General features: G+C 41.6%; 1 protein-coding gene across 2 annotated transcripts in view; it reads left to right on the top strand.

Moving 5' to 3' along the window:
• The window catches only part of LOC311252995 (cilia- and flagella-associated protein 47-like), a 43,794-nt gene extending 26,154 nt beyond the window's left edge, over positions 1 to 17,640 (top strand). Inside the window, exons 46-67 of one of the 2 annotated variants that reach the window (XM_084346663.1) lie at positions 947 to 1,052; positions 1,332 to 1,558; positions 1,682 to 1,823; positions 2,284 to 2,411; positions 2,501 to 2,566; positions 2,895 to 3,038; positions 5,212 to 5,385; positions 5,904 to 6,015; positions 6,499 to 6,552; positions 6,686 to 6,783; positions 7,259 to 7,434; positions 7,626 to 7,733; positions 8,408 to 8,519; positions 8,918 to 9,022; positions 9,438 to 9,594; positions 9,702 to 9,785; positions 10,571 to 10,718; positions 11,151 to 11,335; positions 12,752 to 12,926; positions 15,904 to 16,065; positions 16,835 to 17,000; positions 17,318 to 17,640. In XM_084346663.1, the coding sequence (XP_084202789.1) occupies positions 947 to 1,052; positions 1,332 to 1,558; positions 1,682 to 1,823; positions 2,284 to 2,411; positions 2,501 to 2,566; positions 2,895 to 3,038; positions 5,212 to 5,385; positions 5,904 to 6,015; positions 6,499 to 6,552; positions 6,686 to 6,783; positions 7,259 to 7,434; positions 7,626 to 7,733; positions 8,408 to 8,519; positions 8,918 to 9,022; positions 9,438 to 9,594; positions 9,702 to 9,785; positions 10,571 to 10,718; positions 11,151 to 11,335; positions 12,752 to 12,926; positions 15,904 to 16,065; positions 16,835 to 17,000; positions 17,318 to 17,509 (3,021 nt within the window). In that variant the 3' untranslated portion in view covers positions 17,510 to 17,640. Of the gene's footprint in view, positions 1 to 946; positions 1,053 to 1,331; positions 1,559 to 1,681; positions 1,824 to 2,283; positions 2,412 to 2,500; positions 2,567 to 2,894; positions 3,039 to 5,211; positions 5,386 to 5,903; positions 6,016 to 6,498; positions 6,553 to 6,685; positions 6,784 to 7,258; positions 7,435 to 7,625; positions 7,734 to 8,407; positions 8,520 to 8,917; positions 9,023 to 9,437; positions 9,595 to 9,701; positions 9,786 to 10,570; positions 10,719 to 11,150; positions 11,336 to 12,751; positions 12,927 to 15,903; positions 16,066 to 16,162; positions 16,380 to 16,834; positions 17,001 to 17,317 lie in introns of those variants that run through there. The other variant, XM_084346664.1, reaches the window with a different exon arrangement.
• Positions 17,641 to 18,032: the final 392 nt, after the last annotated feature.

Here is an 18,032-nt window from a genome sequence, read left to right as displayed (position 1 = left end):
TACACACAAACAGTAACAACAGCCTAGGTGCTGTATCGTAGGCAACTGGACTTGTTTCAGTTTCTTGAAGACATTTCACCTCTCATCCAAGAGGCTTCTTCAGCTCTAACTAACTGGAGGGGAGTTGGCAGTCTTTTAAACTCTGTGTGGGTGTGTAACAACAGCATTTTTAAATTTCTATAAGAGTGTTTTGTTGTGTCAAGAATCAGGTACAGGTAATATTCGGAAAGTGCAGAGGTTTATCTCAAAGACACCGGGGCAGCCGGAAAATATGGCCTTTAGAAAATATCTTGTATTCTAAGGAAGGAGGGTACCAGTCCTTTGTCTGTATGTATGTTGTCCAGAATGCAGCACCTAGGCTTTTTACGGGTTTAACAGATGACATCACTCCAGTCCTGCCTTCTCTCCACTGGCTCCCTGTCTGATTTCGAATTGATTTTAAGATTGTACTGATAACTTTCAAAGCTAATCTAAATCTTGCCCATAGATGCAAAGCTTGAATGCTGACCCCTGCCTCTTTGCAGCCTCAGATCCTTAGGTGGGGCCCTACTGGCAGAGCGACCTGCCTGAGGAGATAAGGCTCACAAAATCCATAACTGAAAAATCCACTTTTATAGACTTGCTATTACTAATTCCTCTTATGCGATGTTGTTTTCTCATCGTCCTTTATCGCTTTTATTCTTTTTCACTCATGTCGACACTTGTGTTTTGCATATTCTGTTCTTTTCTTCTTGTTTAACTTCTTAACTTCTTTTGGTCAGGATAGTAGAGTCAAAGTTTAAGAACAGGCAACAACCAAATGGCATATTTTACACAGGTATTTATGGTAAATCACATGGGGTCTCTTTCACAGCCTTATCTGTCTTTCTCTCTCTCTATATGTGTGTGTGTGTGTGTGTGTGTGTGTGTGTGTGTGTGTGTGTGTGTGTGTGTGTGTGTGTTTCAGGTGGGAGATATGGTCTATGTGGTAAAGGCCACAGCAGAATTGCCACTTCCTTCCCCTCTCACTGCCAGGCCCAGTTCTAACATAGTCTCCATCCCCAACAACTCTGGTAGGAAAACTGTGACCCAGATGTTGCTCATAAACTATTTTAAGGCATCATTGCACAATCTGAGTGAAAGTAAATGTAATTCACTGTAGCTGTTTTTCCATTTACCAAAATATTCTGAACACCAATCACCACTCAACATCATTTAATCATTAAACATTTAAATTTGAATTAAAATCTTGTGTAACATTTCCTCTGAGTCACCCTAATCTAAAGAAGCATATTTATAGTGAAAAGCGAATCAGATAAAACCCACTCTGATATTTTTCTCTCCACCAATAGTCCAAGCTGTGTGTGTGCCAGTGCTAAGCCTGAGCTGCCAACTAGGGCAGGTGTGTGAGGAGGCGGTGCGTGTGCCGCTGATCAATATGGCCTGGGAGCAAGCTCTGGCCATCTGGGGTCAACACAGCATGAGTGCTGACGAACACAGGAGGCGGATGCTGACACACACTTTGCATAGCAGCACCGTGAGGGCAGCCACAGCTGCTCGCAAGCTCCTCCAACAACAGGTACACACACATACACACTCTGGAAAGCTGATTGTTGTATGTACAGGCAGGCAGGTGGAACTCCACATCAGTATCTGTTCATGTTTTACTCCCTGTCCCTCTTTTTCTGTTGTCTCCTGTTAGGCCACACTCCTGAGAGATGCTCAGCAGAGTAAAGAAGTCGAATACAGCATTGAGGTTTCTTTGCCAAAATACTTCACTTTACCAAGGACTGTAACAATACCTCTAAAAGAAGACACCAACATACCATGGAAGAATCTTGCAGGTACACACACGAACACCTGAATCCCAGCACAAGGTCACACTTTATTTCATCTCGGCATAGGAGAAGTTTTTTGTGAAGCCTTGATGGAGCAGCATTGACTGACTGACAAATTGATCCATTCAGCTCTACAAACTTAATTAAATGTCAAATAGCACTTTTCTAATGAAAAGTAGTTGCCAATGGAACCAGAGGACACTAAACTATCTTAGTATGTAAAAGTCCCTTTTGTGCATTACTGTTTGTATTTCCATGACAACTGAAAATCCATTAAATACAAATTTTTACTAATAAAACAATGGTAAAGTATTAAGTATAAAACAGGGTGCTAAAAGCGATATAAAGTGTACTGGTTGAAGGTGTAGCAGCGATGATGGCAGCTCATGTAATTTACTAACACAACTATCAACTAACCTCAATTGTCCACCTCCTCCCTGGAGCTACTTTTCCCTCCATTCAATAGATTGTGGCTGTGTGGACATCCCGTTACGCTTCCAGGCGAACTCGGTCGGACAGTTTACATGTCAGGTGGTCCTGAGGTCCTGGTGTGATACCAGGGTCTACATGCTAGAGGCAGTGGTTACTTCACAGGTAGACATCAGCAAATATCAGAGCTTAAGCCTGTAAATTAAGTTAATGCCGGTTGGTTCACGTGAGCAAAATCTCACTTGTGACCACAGGAAAGATCCATCCACTTGGACTTCAGTTCGCCTGCTCACCGTTCAGTCACGCAAGATATTCCACTGGTGAGGAGCAAGGGAAAATGTATTAATCAGTCTGTGTGTGTGCTGCTTATTAATAAGGGCTGAGCTAAAAGCATTTGATTAATTATGAATGATGAATAATATTACCTCTATAATGAGAAACTGATTTCTTGGAAGAGAGTGGTGGTCCTGAATATACAGCAACCAGAAAGCATGCTTAAAATGTATCTTTGACTAATTGCATCACTTGACTTAAACTAACATATTTAAAGTTTTAGGTTAAAAAAAGTGTTGTAATTGTAGTTTTGTAAGAGTGTTCTTGTAAATTGTTGGAAAATTTGTAATAATGGTTCCTTTGTATCTCTCACAGCACAATGAGACCGACCAGGACTGGAAAATGCAAGCTGAGGTGTGTGGTGAAGGATTCTCCGGCCCAGAGGTTGTGGATGTGCCAGCAGGGACAAAAGTCTGCTACCCCCTCACCTTTCAGCCTTCAGTACAATGCATTGTCATGGTAATGCATATTTTTTTGTTACGGTTCCATTATTGCTCTCTTTTCTTGCATGCTGTCTGTCTTCATTGTCCGTCCTCTTTCCTTCCTCCTGTCACACTCTTGCAGTCTAACTTTGCTTGTTATACGCTTTCTGACAGACCATGACATCTTCGCAGTGCGGTGGCCTTGAGTTAGTGTGTATTTAAGATAATTCAACATCAGCAACATTTAGAAGTCAGCCCACTTTTAAATCCCCTGCTACCAACGCTCATTCACCAGGCCCTCATATTTGGCCTTTCTTCTCATTAGCCTCCTCAGTCCCATCCTCTCAGGGAGCAGTCAGCTTAAGTACGACCACTTATCTCGATGCCTCAAACAGCTGCACACTGTCTGGCCTGTGTGGCTGTTATGATTATATCTGGGAATTAAAACTGCCAGTGCTTTTCAAGAAGCACAGCAGATATTTTTTACACTACATCTGACCTTTCTCTTTTTGAGAAACAGCCTTTTGACAACAATACCCGGCAATTTAGAGTCGTAGCTGATCCTTTACAGTGATGAAAGAATACTTCACTTGTTCTTTCATATATAACGGATGTTTAACAGTTAAAACATGATTATTTTTCCTTTATAGAGTAATTAATCCACTTAATCGTCAGGGAACTAGAAGAAAAAATGTACATTTTTATTTTTATCGAGGAAGGAAAAAATACAGAAAAAGTACAATAAAACCCTTATTTATCTTTCACATTTAATATTTGTAACAACTATTTAGATACTTACATGTACTTGGATATACTGAGGATGAAAAATGACTATCATCAATCAATGAACAACTAAATACATAAATAAATGTCACAGAGCAAAAACAAGTGCCTGAAGCGCTCCATTTTACATCAGGATTGGATAATCTGGTGGTTGAACGAGCTGCCCATCTGCCGCTGCCTTACCTCGTCGTGGAGAGGGTGAACAGGGTTATCCAGCATGGCTTTGATCTTGTCATCCCTGCCTCCAGGCTGTCTAGTTCCAGCCCGACCACAGAGCGTGATAAGTCTGCTGGCCTCATAAGTCTTGTTGCCACAGCCACCCCAGCAAGGCTCAGGGAATAACAAAGAACTGGCTACCACAGACTGGTAGACGATCTGCAGTAGCCTGTTGCACACACTGAAGGATCTCACTGTCCTCAGGAAGAACAGTGTGCACTGTCCCTTTCTGAAGAGGCGTTCTTTGTCCAGTCCTGTTTTTTATTGATTAGGTCTGTGACGTTCTTTTATGATCCACCCTCTCCTCTTCCTGTCCTTGGATGATAACCATCACAGGGTGTCTCCTGTTCCTTCAGTAGTCAGCTACATGCTCTTTGTTCATGGTGATATTGAGCATCAGGTGATTGTTGTTGCACCATGAGATTAGGCTCTCTATCAGTCCACTGTGCTCCCCCATGATGTCTTTGTTGATGCATCTAACAATGGAGAAGTTGTTGGAAAACTTACGAAGGAACCTGAGATGAAGTCGAATCTGTGATGTAAAGAGTGAAGAGAAGTGCTGCCAGTACACTTCCTGACTGTGGCTTGCCAGTGAGGTCCATGATCCAAAATGCAGTGTCATGGTGCAGTTGTAGTGCAGAAGCTTTTCCCTTAGAGGCAGGGCTGCTGGATTGAAAGCGCTGTAGAAGTCAAGGTTTATATCTCTGACAGGGCTTCTGCGTTTATTTTAGTATACTTAACATTTATATCTTCCCTGTAAAGAGTGTATTCTGTTTGTGTTTCACTTTTGTCAGTCTAAGTCAAGAAAAAGGTAACTTGCATTGGCCGGGAATCGAACCCGGGCCTCCCGCGTGGCAGGCGAGAATTCTACCACTGAACCACCAATGCATTTGTACTAGAGGGCTGGAGGGCGGAGTCTAAGTAGGCGACAATCTGCTGCAGGCAGCTGCTGTGCTGTTCTGTCTTGTGTTGGCTTGTTCGGCTTTTTCTAACTCTACACACACATAGCTTCAGTAGCTTAGCTTTTTGACATATAAAACATGACGTTTCCCTCTGTAATCAACCAACGTGGCAGTGTGAGCATGTTTGACTGCAGCTGAGACTCTGCTTGCCTTTGTTCCTCTGTATGCACACTCCACGCTGAACACACTCCACACTGAACACAAGCTTGTGTGTGTTTGACTGCCTGAACTTTATCCCTCCCCCCACAGGGCAAACTGTCCTTACATAATGACTGTGACGGTAAGGAGCACGTGTTTACCCTCAGAGGAGTGGGAGAGCACCCCCTGCCAGTGGACCATGTGGTATTACACTGCCCTGTTGGTCAGACCACACACACACAGCTGGACGTCCCCAACTACAGCCAGAACAAAGTCACCCTCAAGGTATAATCACACATGCAAACAACTGCCACACACACTGTTACGTGCTAACAAGGTGTACTCTAAAGCATATTCACGCAACAACAGATTTGCAAAGGAAAAGGTTACTAAACCAATTGAATAAAGTAGACTTTAGAGTCTACAGCCATGCTACTGGCTCTGTGATGCTGTACTTGGGATGCTGTACACAACAACAATGCTAACGTGCTAATATCTAGCAGTTATAATGTGCTTTATATTGTAAACCAAAGTATTAGACAAATTAAAACCTGTTGGATGTTGGGGGATCACCAAAGTCAGTAGGATACACCATCAGAAACCATGACTGCATGTACAAAATGTTGCGCAAGTCCATTAAGTAGATGTTGAAATATTTAACAGAAAGAGATTATTATATTGTAAAGTCCTTGCAGTGTGACTGAATGTATGTGCGTGTATGTGTTCATGCGTGTCTTCGCTACCATTTATTTCCTCCTTCCTCTGTATTTGTACTTCTTGTCTGTAAAAACACATGGACCCAGGTGGTGACAGATCTGTCTGTTGTAAGTGGCACCCCCTCCCTGGAGATTAAACCTGGTCACAGTGCTCCGTACTCCCTGGATGTGTCACCATGGAAACGTGGAAAACAGACAGGTGATTTCTTTTTTCCCCCCACTGCATGTTTGCGGTTGTGTGGTTTTGTGGTTTGTTAGGATCTGACGTGGAAGGCAGTTGTGCTCAAATGTCAGCTCAGTTTGTTCACTATATTTAATTACATTTGCTTAAACAGATGCACACAGACTACTTCAGTCTTGTTGTCCTTTAAATGGCTGCTTTAACGCTTACATTTACATGCTGTGGTTTTAATGTGTAGTGTTGGTGTTGCATGGCTTTAGGCCATCATGTATTGCTTGATTTGTGTATTCAAACCTTTATTTAAGCCTCGAATATCATTTAGCTTTCCCTCATTTGCAATCATGTTGAGATACACAAAAATACGTAGAGATAAAACACTTCAAAAGAACAATACTCAGTGAAAATAATTGCGCCCTGAGGTTAATTGTTTTGTTTACATAAATTAAGCAAAAACATCAACAAAAACTAACATGGGCACCTCATCCACCACATTTCTTTCAGGTTTTGTGTCTTTTCAAGAAATTGATGATATTCAGGAGGCAGACAAACTCAAAGGTAAGCCTGTTGTTGTACCATGCTGTGAACATGAAGCATTTAGAGCTCAAAGTGCAGCATCAAAAAAACATTTAACTTAGAAGTTGTGTGTTTGCATTTATACCATATTTATACGTGTGTGCCTCTCATCCAGGAAATGTACTAGGACACTACAAGGTGCATTTCACACTGGAGATCATTTGTGAGCCAGCAGCGCCCAAAATGGTCATAAATGTTCAGTGTACAACTCAGGTAAGCTCTGAAAACATACTTGCACACTTAAGTGGCTCTGAATAGGAACGCCTCACAATAGCTACTGCACAGGGCACAATTCTAGCCTCAGTGTGGTCCAATTTCCCTGTTAAGCACCTAAATCCGTCGCAAATATCTCTCCTTAGGCCTCTAATTTTAATCTATTGTTTGAAAAATGCAGCAGAACAAAGCTTGTAACTCATAGCAAATTCAATATAAAATGTGAGTAGTGTGGTGCTCTAGGGATTAGAAATGAAAAGACGCCGGTCCAGCCAATAAAGAGGAATGTTCTTTTGCTGGATATATTGAAGGAAAGTGAAAAGAGTTAATTCAGCTCAGGATTATAATTATATTTCTAACATGCAGGCCCTAAAGAAGTGTGTACTGTTCCCTCCAGACTAAGATCAAAAGATTATCAGATCATCACAAGGAAAAAGCAGAAACAGCGGTCATGTTTGAAATGATGTGTTCCCAGAGCTCAGTTGCCATAGAGATCCCTGTCAATAACCCACGAAGAGAGCTCATGATGCTGGATGTCTACCTGGAAGGAGATGACATCAGTGGCGCCGGTACGGTTTCAATTCCCCCGTGGGAGACTCTCGCCTACAAAGCTACGTTCTCCCCTGGCGGAGTGGGGAAGAGCATGGGCAGGTAAGACTTATCACAATGTAGCTGACACGACTTCCTTTAAAGAAGTTTATCATTTAAAGTAAAGATCTCTGTTCAATAGATGCTTTATATGAATGCTTTAAAAAGAGAAATTTGCCCTGAATCTGACAGTGTTTTGTGATCTGTGGTACGTATACAGCATTTGCATTGGTTTGTAATGTGTTTTCTGCCAGTGTGTTGTTCCAGTCGGAGCAGGTGGGGGAGTTCTGGTATCAACTGGAGCTTTATGCTCTTCCTCCTCCAGTCCTCACGCTACCACAGGCCTGCTGTCAGCTGGGCAAGTAGGTGCACACACACCAACACACTGCAGGGTTATTGGCTAGGAATGCATGCACACATACCGTAGAGACACACACACACACACACACACCACTGAGAATTTGTTCATGGCAACGGTCCCATCCTCAGGATTTTCCCGAAACTGAGCAGTGTGGGTGAGGCTCCTTCTCTGCTGCTTTGGGTCTGTTTACATTATATTTGCTGGAGAGAAGGTTTCATTTTATAATTTAACTTTTAAAAGATTTTATTATTTAAGAAGTTTTCATTTTCATTTTAACTATTCATGGCCACAGTGTTCCCGGATTCCTCCTGACCAATCAGCTCCCTGGATCAATATAGACATCATTCCTACAGGATCCTTGCAGGGACAGAAGAACTGAATTTTTCCACTGTGATAATTATTTTAGAGATATAAGAAAAGTTTTTCCACTGAGTTTAAAACAGGACTTCTAATGAACAGAGACACGCTTTACCATACTAACAGACTAATGAATGGCGATTATAGCTGCATATTAATTGCACTGCTAATTAGCTCAGTAAATTATAAATGCAACGTTTGGGTCCTTACGGGGAATTCGATTCTTTACTTCAGGCCTTTTTTGACCATCTGTACTTCTCCTCTCTGCTTTGGCAACCTTACTTTATTAGTATTTAAGTGTTTGTGTGTGTTTGTCAGATGGACCAGACGGACCGTTCCCCTGGTGAACCCCACAGCTGAGCCTCTGAAGCTACTTGTAGCCAACAGTAACCCCAGAAACTTCAAACTGGAAATTGATTCAGGAAGGACTGTTAGTACTCACACTCACCTTTTCATTATTTTAGAATAAAGCTTTATTTGTCAGAACATACATTTAATGTGACCTTGCTCCTGCCTGGGGAAATGTATTTACCATTATTGTTGATGTTCTTTATAGTTCAATGGATATTTGATTGCTTTTGCTTTGGATTTCATCACTTTAAAGAACCACACAGTATACTAAGAGCCTTGATAACACAGTTGTTGTCTTTTTACACAAACTAGAGACAGTGATGTCACTTGGAGGCTGTATATCTTGATGGAAAGCTGTGGGTTGCCGAGCAGTGTGATTTAAAGGGTTTTTCTCTTTGAGCGTGAGTGTGTTTATCCACCCTTACTGTCCCCATGAAAGCTATTCCCTTTGTGTGTGTTTGTTTGTGTGTGTTCCAGCTTATTGTGGAGCCCCACTCCTCCACCCAGCTTGGTGTCCGTTTTAGTCCTTCATCCATCGGCGAGGGGAAGCACACTGCAAAGATCACTTTCACCTGCCCTGAGGTGTATATACACACAAAACACACACGCACACAAACTGAGGGGGGAAATGGATTACATAAATCACCCTCCCCTGCCTTCACATACACACAAGAACACATACAGACACACATACAGTAAATGCAGGAATAACTTGCTTCTTTTTCCTCCTAAATTAGTTTAAGCAGGTGCCCTCATTTAATTTACTGCCTCATCACTCCCAGTCATCGACATGAAGCTTGGAGCAATCTGATAACCTCATAAAGCTTTTCATTGATCCAGATTGCATAGTTTATTTAAGGCACAGGAGGCTGTTCTTGAAGACTGGATGATATAAATAATAGGAGCTGTTATCTTTCTTTCTTCATATTTTCTTATTTTTTCTTAATTTCGCTCGCTGACGTCGCCTGCGCTTGTTAATCTGTCTGTCTTTCTTTAGTTGCAGGATTTCTGTGTGTCACTGAGTGGACGTGGCCTTTATCCAGAGAGCGAGGAGCCTCTGAGCATCTCCTCCCTGATTGGCTCCAAAAGCTCCATCACCGTTCCCTTTGCAAACCCCACTGAGCTCCCAGTCTGGCTCGATATCACACTCACAGGTCACAGGCACTTCAAGTTTTTCTCCAGCAGACACTCAGTCGTCAGTTGTGACACGATCAGACATGTTCCTAATACTGTATGTACTTTGTCTGTCTTCATGTCTCAGATGAGGACCCGAGTGAGGCCTCCAACTGCCATCAAGGCTCTACAGACATGGACGTCTTCTCTGTCCCTCTGAGCCACACAGAAGGTGTGTTAACTGATACATTAACTTTTCATCAGGCAGCACATTACATTTCCAAAACTAAGTGCTGAGCATACAAAACTTAAAATAATGTTCTTCAAGCAAAATGAAAGCAAAAGTGAACTTTAAAGCTGCCCTTATCAATAGTTTCTATATCAACAATGGATCAGATGGTTGTTTTCTGTAAAATGGGGCTATTGCAGTGATAAGCAAACAGTAATTAATCATTCAGCGCTGCAGCTACAGACATAGACTCTTTCAGTTCATTGTTTCAAGGTTTTTTTTCCTGCAACTTCATTGTGTTGATTCACTCTCATGGATTTCATCAGCCTTGTTCCCAGGTGCAATGACTGTACACTACCTGATTAGCACAGTTAGGCGCTCCCTGGTGAACACAGTGGAGCATGTAGCAGCTAAAGAGACAGACATTTTTTCTAAAAAGTTGGTGGGGACCATAACAGATAAAAGCCTAGTTGACTTGATATTCATCAGGTGGACACAAACATAACTACAACTGATGTTGCTTTCTGACTGTTGAATGTGTAACTTGCGAATAATCTGCATTATTAGATAATAAATAATAATTGTTTTATTAATATTTTCATCATCATCTTCCACATAAAGTCAAATTTCTTCTAGTTTACTAAATCAACTGCAGTGGTTTTGCAGATGTCCAATACAACACATTTTAACAAGCTGTGTTTTTCTCAGTGAAAGTTTGTATGTGTCTTTCGGCTATCGAACAGAAAACATATCAATGACTGTGTGTTTGTCCTCGATCTTGGCTGCAGGGATACAAATCAGTGAAGGGGCCAGTTTTGATGTGCCTTTGGTGTTTGCACCTAACTCCATGGAGGTAAAACAGGCCTGGCTCTGCATCAGTATGAAGCTCATCAGCAGCCCTGACAACAACGGTCCCTTCAGCACAGACAACAAGAGGTGTGTTATTGTGTGCATGAGCGTATTCCTCCTCTCAGACAAGTTTCTAGACATTCAGTAGAGCTCATTAGCCTCTGTTATTCCTACATTCGAGCAGGTTTCTGCTGTAAACAAAATGAAGAATAGTTAATACAACAAGAAGCAGGGAAGGGGCACACAGGACAGGTTGTCTATCACACAGCTCACATTCCCACTCTCTTTCACACCTTAGAGCACCAGGAGGAAACACATGCTGGCAAAGGCACCATAATCCATTACTTCTACAGCATTGCATAACGGCTTCAACTTACTTTTCAGAACTTAAATTCTTGCCTTTAAACACGAAATGCTGTCAGAATACAGATACCTCATATTTGCATAAGCACTGGTTCACTGCTAATCCTAAATGCTGTGTAAATACTGTTTAAAAAGTGCTCCACATGAATATTTCAGGTCAGAGCAGGAATCATCAACCATCTGTTGGATTTACCCTCTCCGTGGGATTCCCGTGGAAGTGCCTGTTGAGAACTCACCACTTGGCGTGCTCCATTGTGAAGCGGGCTGCCAGCTGGAAAGGAAGGTGGATGTACTGCTCACTGGGTGTGTGCTTGGGAATCAGGACCAGGAAGGACAGAAAGGTGTGTGCCAGTTTTTTCCAGCATTAGACAATAGTTTTGAGGATTTTTTAAGCGTTGATGGGGTGTTTTACATGTTCACTCCATCACACAGGAAAAGCCACATATTTAATTAATGAGTGAGGAGATTATTTAAACTGTCATCAAGTAACGACAATGATAATGAGATGAGATGTGTCAGGATCTGTGTGATTCAGCTCAGCAGGTGATTGATTGACGATCACGTTCTGTGTTGGCTTCACTGTAACTAATCAGAGCAGCATGTTGCAAGTGAAAAAAGAAAACACAGTTTTTTAAAGTTGGGAAAAGTTCAGACAACATCCCATTCAGTCACAGTGAGGTAAGAGTGTCATAAAAAATTACACAAGGCTGAGTTTTGCTTGAAAATCACCCGTTGTGCTTTTGTTTTTATCTGATATAAGTGTTTACCATACACCGACCTGAAGTCTCACATGTAACACACACTGTTTGACAGGTAGAGTAACTGGTTTTGTGTGCAGATAAAACCTGACAAATTGCATTGTGCTGCGGTGAAGTAAAGGGTGTTATTCAGTTTAATTACATGCTTCTGCAGTTCTTCATCTGAAGGCTCATTTATGCTCCCTTCACGCATGAAAAATAGATGCATCCGTCCTGCCCACATACTTCCATGGGTCCCTTGCACTGGATGTTAAGCAATACAACCACTAAAGGGCACAGCTCAGAGTGTAATCGGTCTTGCACAGATCACCGCTATATCTTTGCCACCACCCAGTCTCCTCCCAGCTGTTCTGTAGTAACTGTTTGTGTCTGTGCCCGGGCGAAGTAACATCATACAGGTGTTTAAAACTTCGCCCTCTGCAAAAAGTTTAGCCATTTTTAAAACTTCTTCCTCATGTCCTGTGGTTGAGTCCCGCTTGAGTCCATTTTTTCTTTTTTGGCCATTCTTCTTCTAGCTTTGTTAAATAATCAATGAAATCTAGCGTTACTACATCCATGTAATGTTTGAAAACTGACAAAAAGTGCAGGAAATACAGTTTTAGACGAACTGTGACTTGAGTCAGCTTTGATAACATCAGCAAGCTGCAAATTGTCAGTGCCTCTGTTTTTGCAGTAGCTTCACATTATTATTTATTCATTGTGAATTTTGCCACTTTGAAATTTGCTCACCGCAGCTGGTGAACACCACAGAATGGAAAACTATATTTAAGTTGCCGTTCACGTATTGCCAATACCTGTCCAGCTTAATGGGGTCAGTGTCTGGGCTCACACTGGACTGTCCTTTTTTATGTTTACTAAAATCCTCAGTATGCTTAGATAAAAATAATGAAGCATCAAATTAAACAAAAATTGTAGATGTTTTAAGCACAGAAGCTCATTAAGTTATATCTTTTGTTGTTCCTTGCACCTGATCAATCCCACTTACTTACTTCGGGACAGTTTCCAGGGTGACGATCCAAGACTTCCTGTGCATAGTTCGTCCAGACAGCGAATCACAGCACTCAGAGGTGGAGGACTGCCTTTCTGCTTCCATCGAGGCAGCGAAGGGGGACCTTGACACTGGCATTGTAACGCTCACCCTGAATGTAGTCTACACTCCCCTCAGGCCATGCAGGTAGGTTACGGTACTACATACACAGAAACTCGTTCAGAGACAACATGACACACATGCACAAGTATGCAGGAAAACTAGAATATACACAAAGAAACATATTCAGATAGTCAAAGGAGGAATGTGTCCTTTTGTTGTTGAGATGCAGCAGCTTTCGAGTTAAATCCTGTTGTTCTCCTTACAAAACCACTCCACTGGTTATGCTGCTACCAGTTAAAGCAAACAAACACCCCGCACACCCAAGGAAAACCATTATACACACAAATACACATAGAAAAAAGAGGTGCTTTTTGAGAGGCACGAACCCACATTAAAAACTAAAAAACCAAACAAACACACAGACGCTTGCACATTCGGAGACACAGAGAGATGTAGACATACACAAACACTCATTACCAGTCAGAAGTAAACAAATACACACACTGTGAGATTATGCAGACTCTGAGAGAGGCACACAAACACTTCAGAAGTTGAAAAGCACACGCACGGCAAAGAAAGGAGAGGAAAAACACAAAATTGCACACACTCAGAGAAACAAATATGCACACCTCCTGGGTGCATGGAAAAAAACAAAAGGATGCTAATAATAAGTCAGGAAAACAAAACAAGCACATAGAGTACTTGCACATTCTCACACACACAGACACACAACAGGAAGGAAGGCATACAGACACAATCTGTTTGTTGCTCTCTCGCTCTCTCTACAGATAACACACTTGCATTGAGCGCTGTGCGTAAACACTGCATTCATTTATCTCTTGTGGTTCTCCCTCTACAGTACAGTATCTTCTCCCTCTACCTCTCCTTTTTCTCATCTTCTCTCTCTCTCAGGTGGGTGTGGCCTCCGCATTCATTTATTACTAACTGTCTACATGTGCTGAGTCTTAATGTTTGTAGCGAAAGGTTGCTGTGCTCTCTCAGAGTTAAAGAGTGAGGCCGGCTCATTAGCTTCCCCTGCTTTAACTGTACTTGCCATGTTAGGGCAGATCCCCATAGAAAATACATTAACTTTGGTTTGACCTAAAAACACATTTGATACTTTTATTAGATTTTAAACACCAGGGATTCTCCCGCTGCTTTTCCGATCAACCACATATGATTTACAGTGGCAGTCAGCGAGATAAAGCATTTGGAGATTATTTTGACTTAAGCCTCTTAGGTTTGAATTGTTATACATTCACATGCCTACGCACAGTTTATCCTTGATGAGCCAGTTTTTTAATTGTTATGGCAATTCTTCTCATGCCAGATCAGTCTGTCAGTACTTCACTTGAGTATCTCTGTTTTCAGCTACGTGGTACTTCCACTGCGCTACAGTACGTCGAGTATATATGTACATTTTCAAAACATGTATAATTTACTTCACTTGTACTTTTGACACTTAAGTACAGTTATTCCAGATGAATTGTCTTTCCAATGGCCATTACTAACTTGGGATGACCACTTTTATCCAATTGGTTTGTAGTAAGTAGTGATCACTATTTTTTATCATGTCCTCAGAGGGATTTAGGAGACATGGAGATGAGGTGAAATTAACCTCAATGCCCAAACTTTAACAAACCTTTTCTAAAACTTTTTCTTAAATGTCTTTTTTTAACATCATATCTTTGATGTTTTTTTTTCTTCCTGACATTTCTTGTTATTTATCAGCCAACATTTATCCAGATACCAATCTATCTGTGATAAGCTAATACATCGTCCCAGGGGATTCATCTGTCTCGGACTAGTCATTAATTAAGGCTTCAACGGAAAAATGAGTTTTACAATCCATCAGTGATGCAGCCTGTGACACAGCACAAAACACTCTTCTTCCTTTTATATTATTACTTTTCAACTCCCCAGTGGTCTCCTCTTGTGATAACATTTTGTGCAAAATATCATGTGAGCTTCAGGATAAAATTGCCTGCAATTTTCATTCATTAAAGTAGTCATCTTCAATCTAAACGCATTGAGTTTTGTCTTTATGGTGACGAAAACTATGTGTTGCCCATGTAAAGACTTGTTCTTAGCTTTGTCTACAACCTAATAAACTATTATTGCCTAAAAATGTTAACTTCTGCAAATCTAATTATTCTGCCAACCGTTATTGGCAGAGTTCCATATCTTAGAGGTGCCCTTTGGAAACGAACACAGTTTCTGTTTACATTCAGCGTTTCGCACAAAAACATAGTGTGTCCATCGTTGGGGTCCAACAAACCAGTCGGATGCCTTTCCTTCCACATAAAATATTTGCAAACCAATTTTTAAAGGGTTTTAAATCCTGTATGGTTTACATCTTCTCCTACTTCCCTACTTCCCTGTCTTAGCTGGCACATTCCTGTGTTTCTTGGCACATTACCACTACCTGTGGATCAGTGGGATAATGTAAAACCATCGGCACATCCCCTTTCTTGCTTAAAATAAATGCTGTGACTTCTTTTTACAAAATACCCAAGGTAACTTGTTTGTAATGGAAATTCACCACACCATCTCACTGTTTAAATTCACGATTACCTATTCTCTACGGTCCTCCTTACTGTACATTGCATGTGACATCCTGCTGAGTGAAGAGTGCATTCATTTATCAGCTCCCATCTTCATCTGTGGAGTCCATTAATGAGGCGTGCCCTGGTAGAATCAATACCTCCGAGAGCTAATGACTTCTCCATGAGGAAATGACGGGGGGGTGTGGTGCTGCTAATAGGCTCTTCCATTATCTACAAGTTATTTCTCTGCCGTGGGCACTGAGATGAGGAGACCAAGTATCATAAGCTGAAAGTGGGAATATTAAAGACCGGTTTAGACAAATAGGAATGCTCAAAATTATACTTTTCCAGATAAATTAGAGTGGAAGAATGATTTGAAGAAAACGGTAGGGTGGAAAGCAGACTCTGAATCAGAGGTGTTCTTCTGTGTGCCATGGTGAGCCAAATATAAACAGGTTTTTACTCCCACAGTTAAAGCCAAATGCAGCTCATTGTGTATGTGTGTGTCTGTCCAGGTGCTCTGCGGTCTTAGCTGTGCAGTGTGTGTCCAATAGGATCTGGGAGTTTCCCATCACTCTCATCGCCACGGAGCCTCAGGTGGATGATGTCATTCTCACTGAAACCACTGAGGTGGGAAAGACGTCAGCGGTGGGCTTCCGCCTGACCAGCACCACCAGGTGTGTATGTGTGTTTTTAATTGTTTTTTTTTTACTAAACTAGGAACTAAAAAGTCCCCCTCATTCATTCCTGTTTGTTTTTCTGCCTCATTTGAAGTATTGTGAGGATGGAAATTAGTTCTGTAACAGATGAAGAATCAACGGCAGTCCTGGAAAGCAATTTTCACAAACAAGATAACAACAGCCTTCCTGTTCTTTGCATTTACCGTGATGTTTGAATGGATGTAACAAATGGATGCAAAGATTTCTCATTTAGTTCTGAATCACAATTCACTAATCATCAAATTAAACAGTTTTGTTTATCTTGTTGGCTGCTCTGTTTCAATCTCGTTTGCTTCTGCTCACCGCTTTTTCTCACGCAGACACATTTCTCTCTCTGTCTTCGCCAAGTCAGGAGACTGATATCATAGCTTAGCTTTGCTTGTAACATGAATAATCAGAGCAAGAAATGTCGACCCTTAATATTAAAACCAGAGGCACCTAGTGTTTGTTTAACGTGTCAGTGAAGGTTGTAGCCCTTCTATGTTAGCCTGATCAGTGATTCTACCCCAGTGCTGGCTGGGTCATCAATAGTACTACTCCTAGCACAGAGACTTTCTTGTTCCAGGAACTGTGGCTGAGGAGATAAATTTACCTTGTGGTTCCTCTGGTAGAAACACACATAATAGTTTTTTGAATAGTTTTTTCATTTGTTCATCCACTTCAGTATTTGTTTTTGGAAGATAGTGTCCGCTCTTGGCAAGCTGTTAATATGAAGAGTTGGTTCCAGGAGGCCGGAGCCGTTCACAGCGGCGTTCCTGCCAGGCAGCAGCAGTGAGTTCACAGTGACTCCAGCCTCGGGGATGTTACCTCCTGTTGGGTCGACCGGAGCTCTCATCACCGTGTCCTTCACACCCACCAAAGATAGCAGGCACAGTGCAAGACTCACCATCCAGGTATTTAAAGGATTTATTCTCTGATAATCTCATCGACTTTTGTGTTGATTTGTAGTTTCTGTGTTACGGTGATAAATTAAAGTGACTGACTGGAGGTCTGTTTTTTTTACCACTTCATTACTGATCATAACTGTTACAGTGGTGTTACAGTCTAACTTTTACCTGTTTCAAGTAGTGCAGCAAGTATATATGTTAAGTGTCAGCATTTAAAAAGAAAAAGTCCCGAGGACAGAATATCCAGTCACAGATATGTGCTCCAACATATTCACACATACAAACAATACAGTAAATAGATTTGCATGGCCCTCCTGTTACAGGCAGCAGACATGCAGTGGACCTATGAGGTGAAAGGAAGAACCCCTCATGACCTCCCACCCCTCTGCACTACATCCACCAATGGCAGCTGCTCTCTGCCGCATCCAGCCAATGAACGGCAGCGGAACTTTGTGGCTCTTAACCTTCGTCTTCCCGCCTTGGCGAACTCGTCCCCCCTCAAAGTCCGCAGATAAAGGACATCCTCACTCCCTCATTCAGCTAAGGATTGTCATTTTTGTGTAATTTCCTTTTAGACTTTTTTTTTGTGTTTTTGTCTGGCAACATTTGCCAGACAATGTCACCTTCAATTAAAGAGATACCTTTATGTTTGGAAAATGAACTGTTATTTGGACAGACACATTACCACATGGCGGTGATGGCGATGGCTTTCACAGTTTGCCCTTTTTTTTTTTTTCTCTTAAAACGGCTCATTAGTCGGGTTAGTGTTCCTCATCAGCAGTTTTAATGAGCTATTTTTCTGCCAATACAAAGACTTTTTTTCTTTTGGCAGCTGACGGAAATCTAACAGGATGACACAGATGTGAGGATCATTCTGCAAATTAAACAAATGTTTATCTCCGTAATTTTAAAATACTCTCCAAGGTGATTCTTAGATATTTAACAGATCACATCGCATGTGCTGTAACTGACATACACATTATAGTCAGCACAAAAATCCCTCCGCAGCTCATCTCCTCCTCCTCATCTCCTTGGTAT

The sequence above is a fragment of the Pagrus pagrus genome (genome assembly GCF_965226575.1).
Source record: "Pagrus pagrus genome assembly, chromosome: 24".
NCBI lineage: Eukaryota > Metazoa > Chordata > Actinopteri > Spariformes > Sparidae > Pagrus > Pagrus pagrus.
The sequence above is the reverse complement of the archived record's forward strand: the minus strand, read 5'-3'. Positions and strand labels throughout refer to the sequence as shown.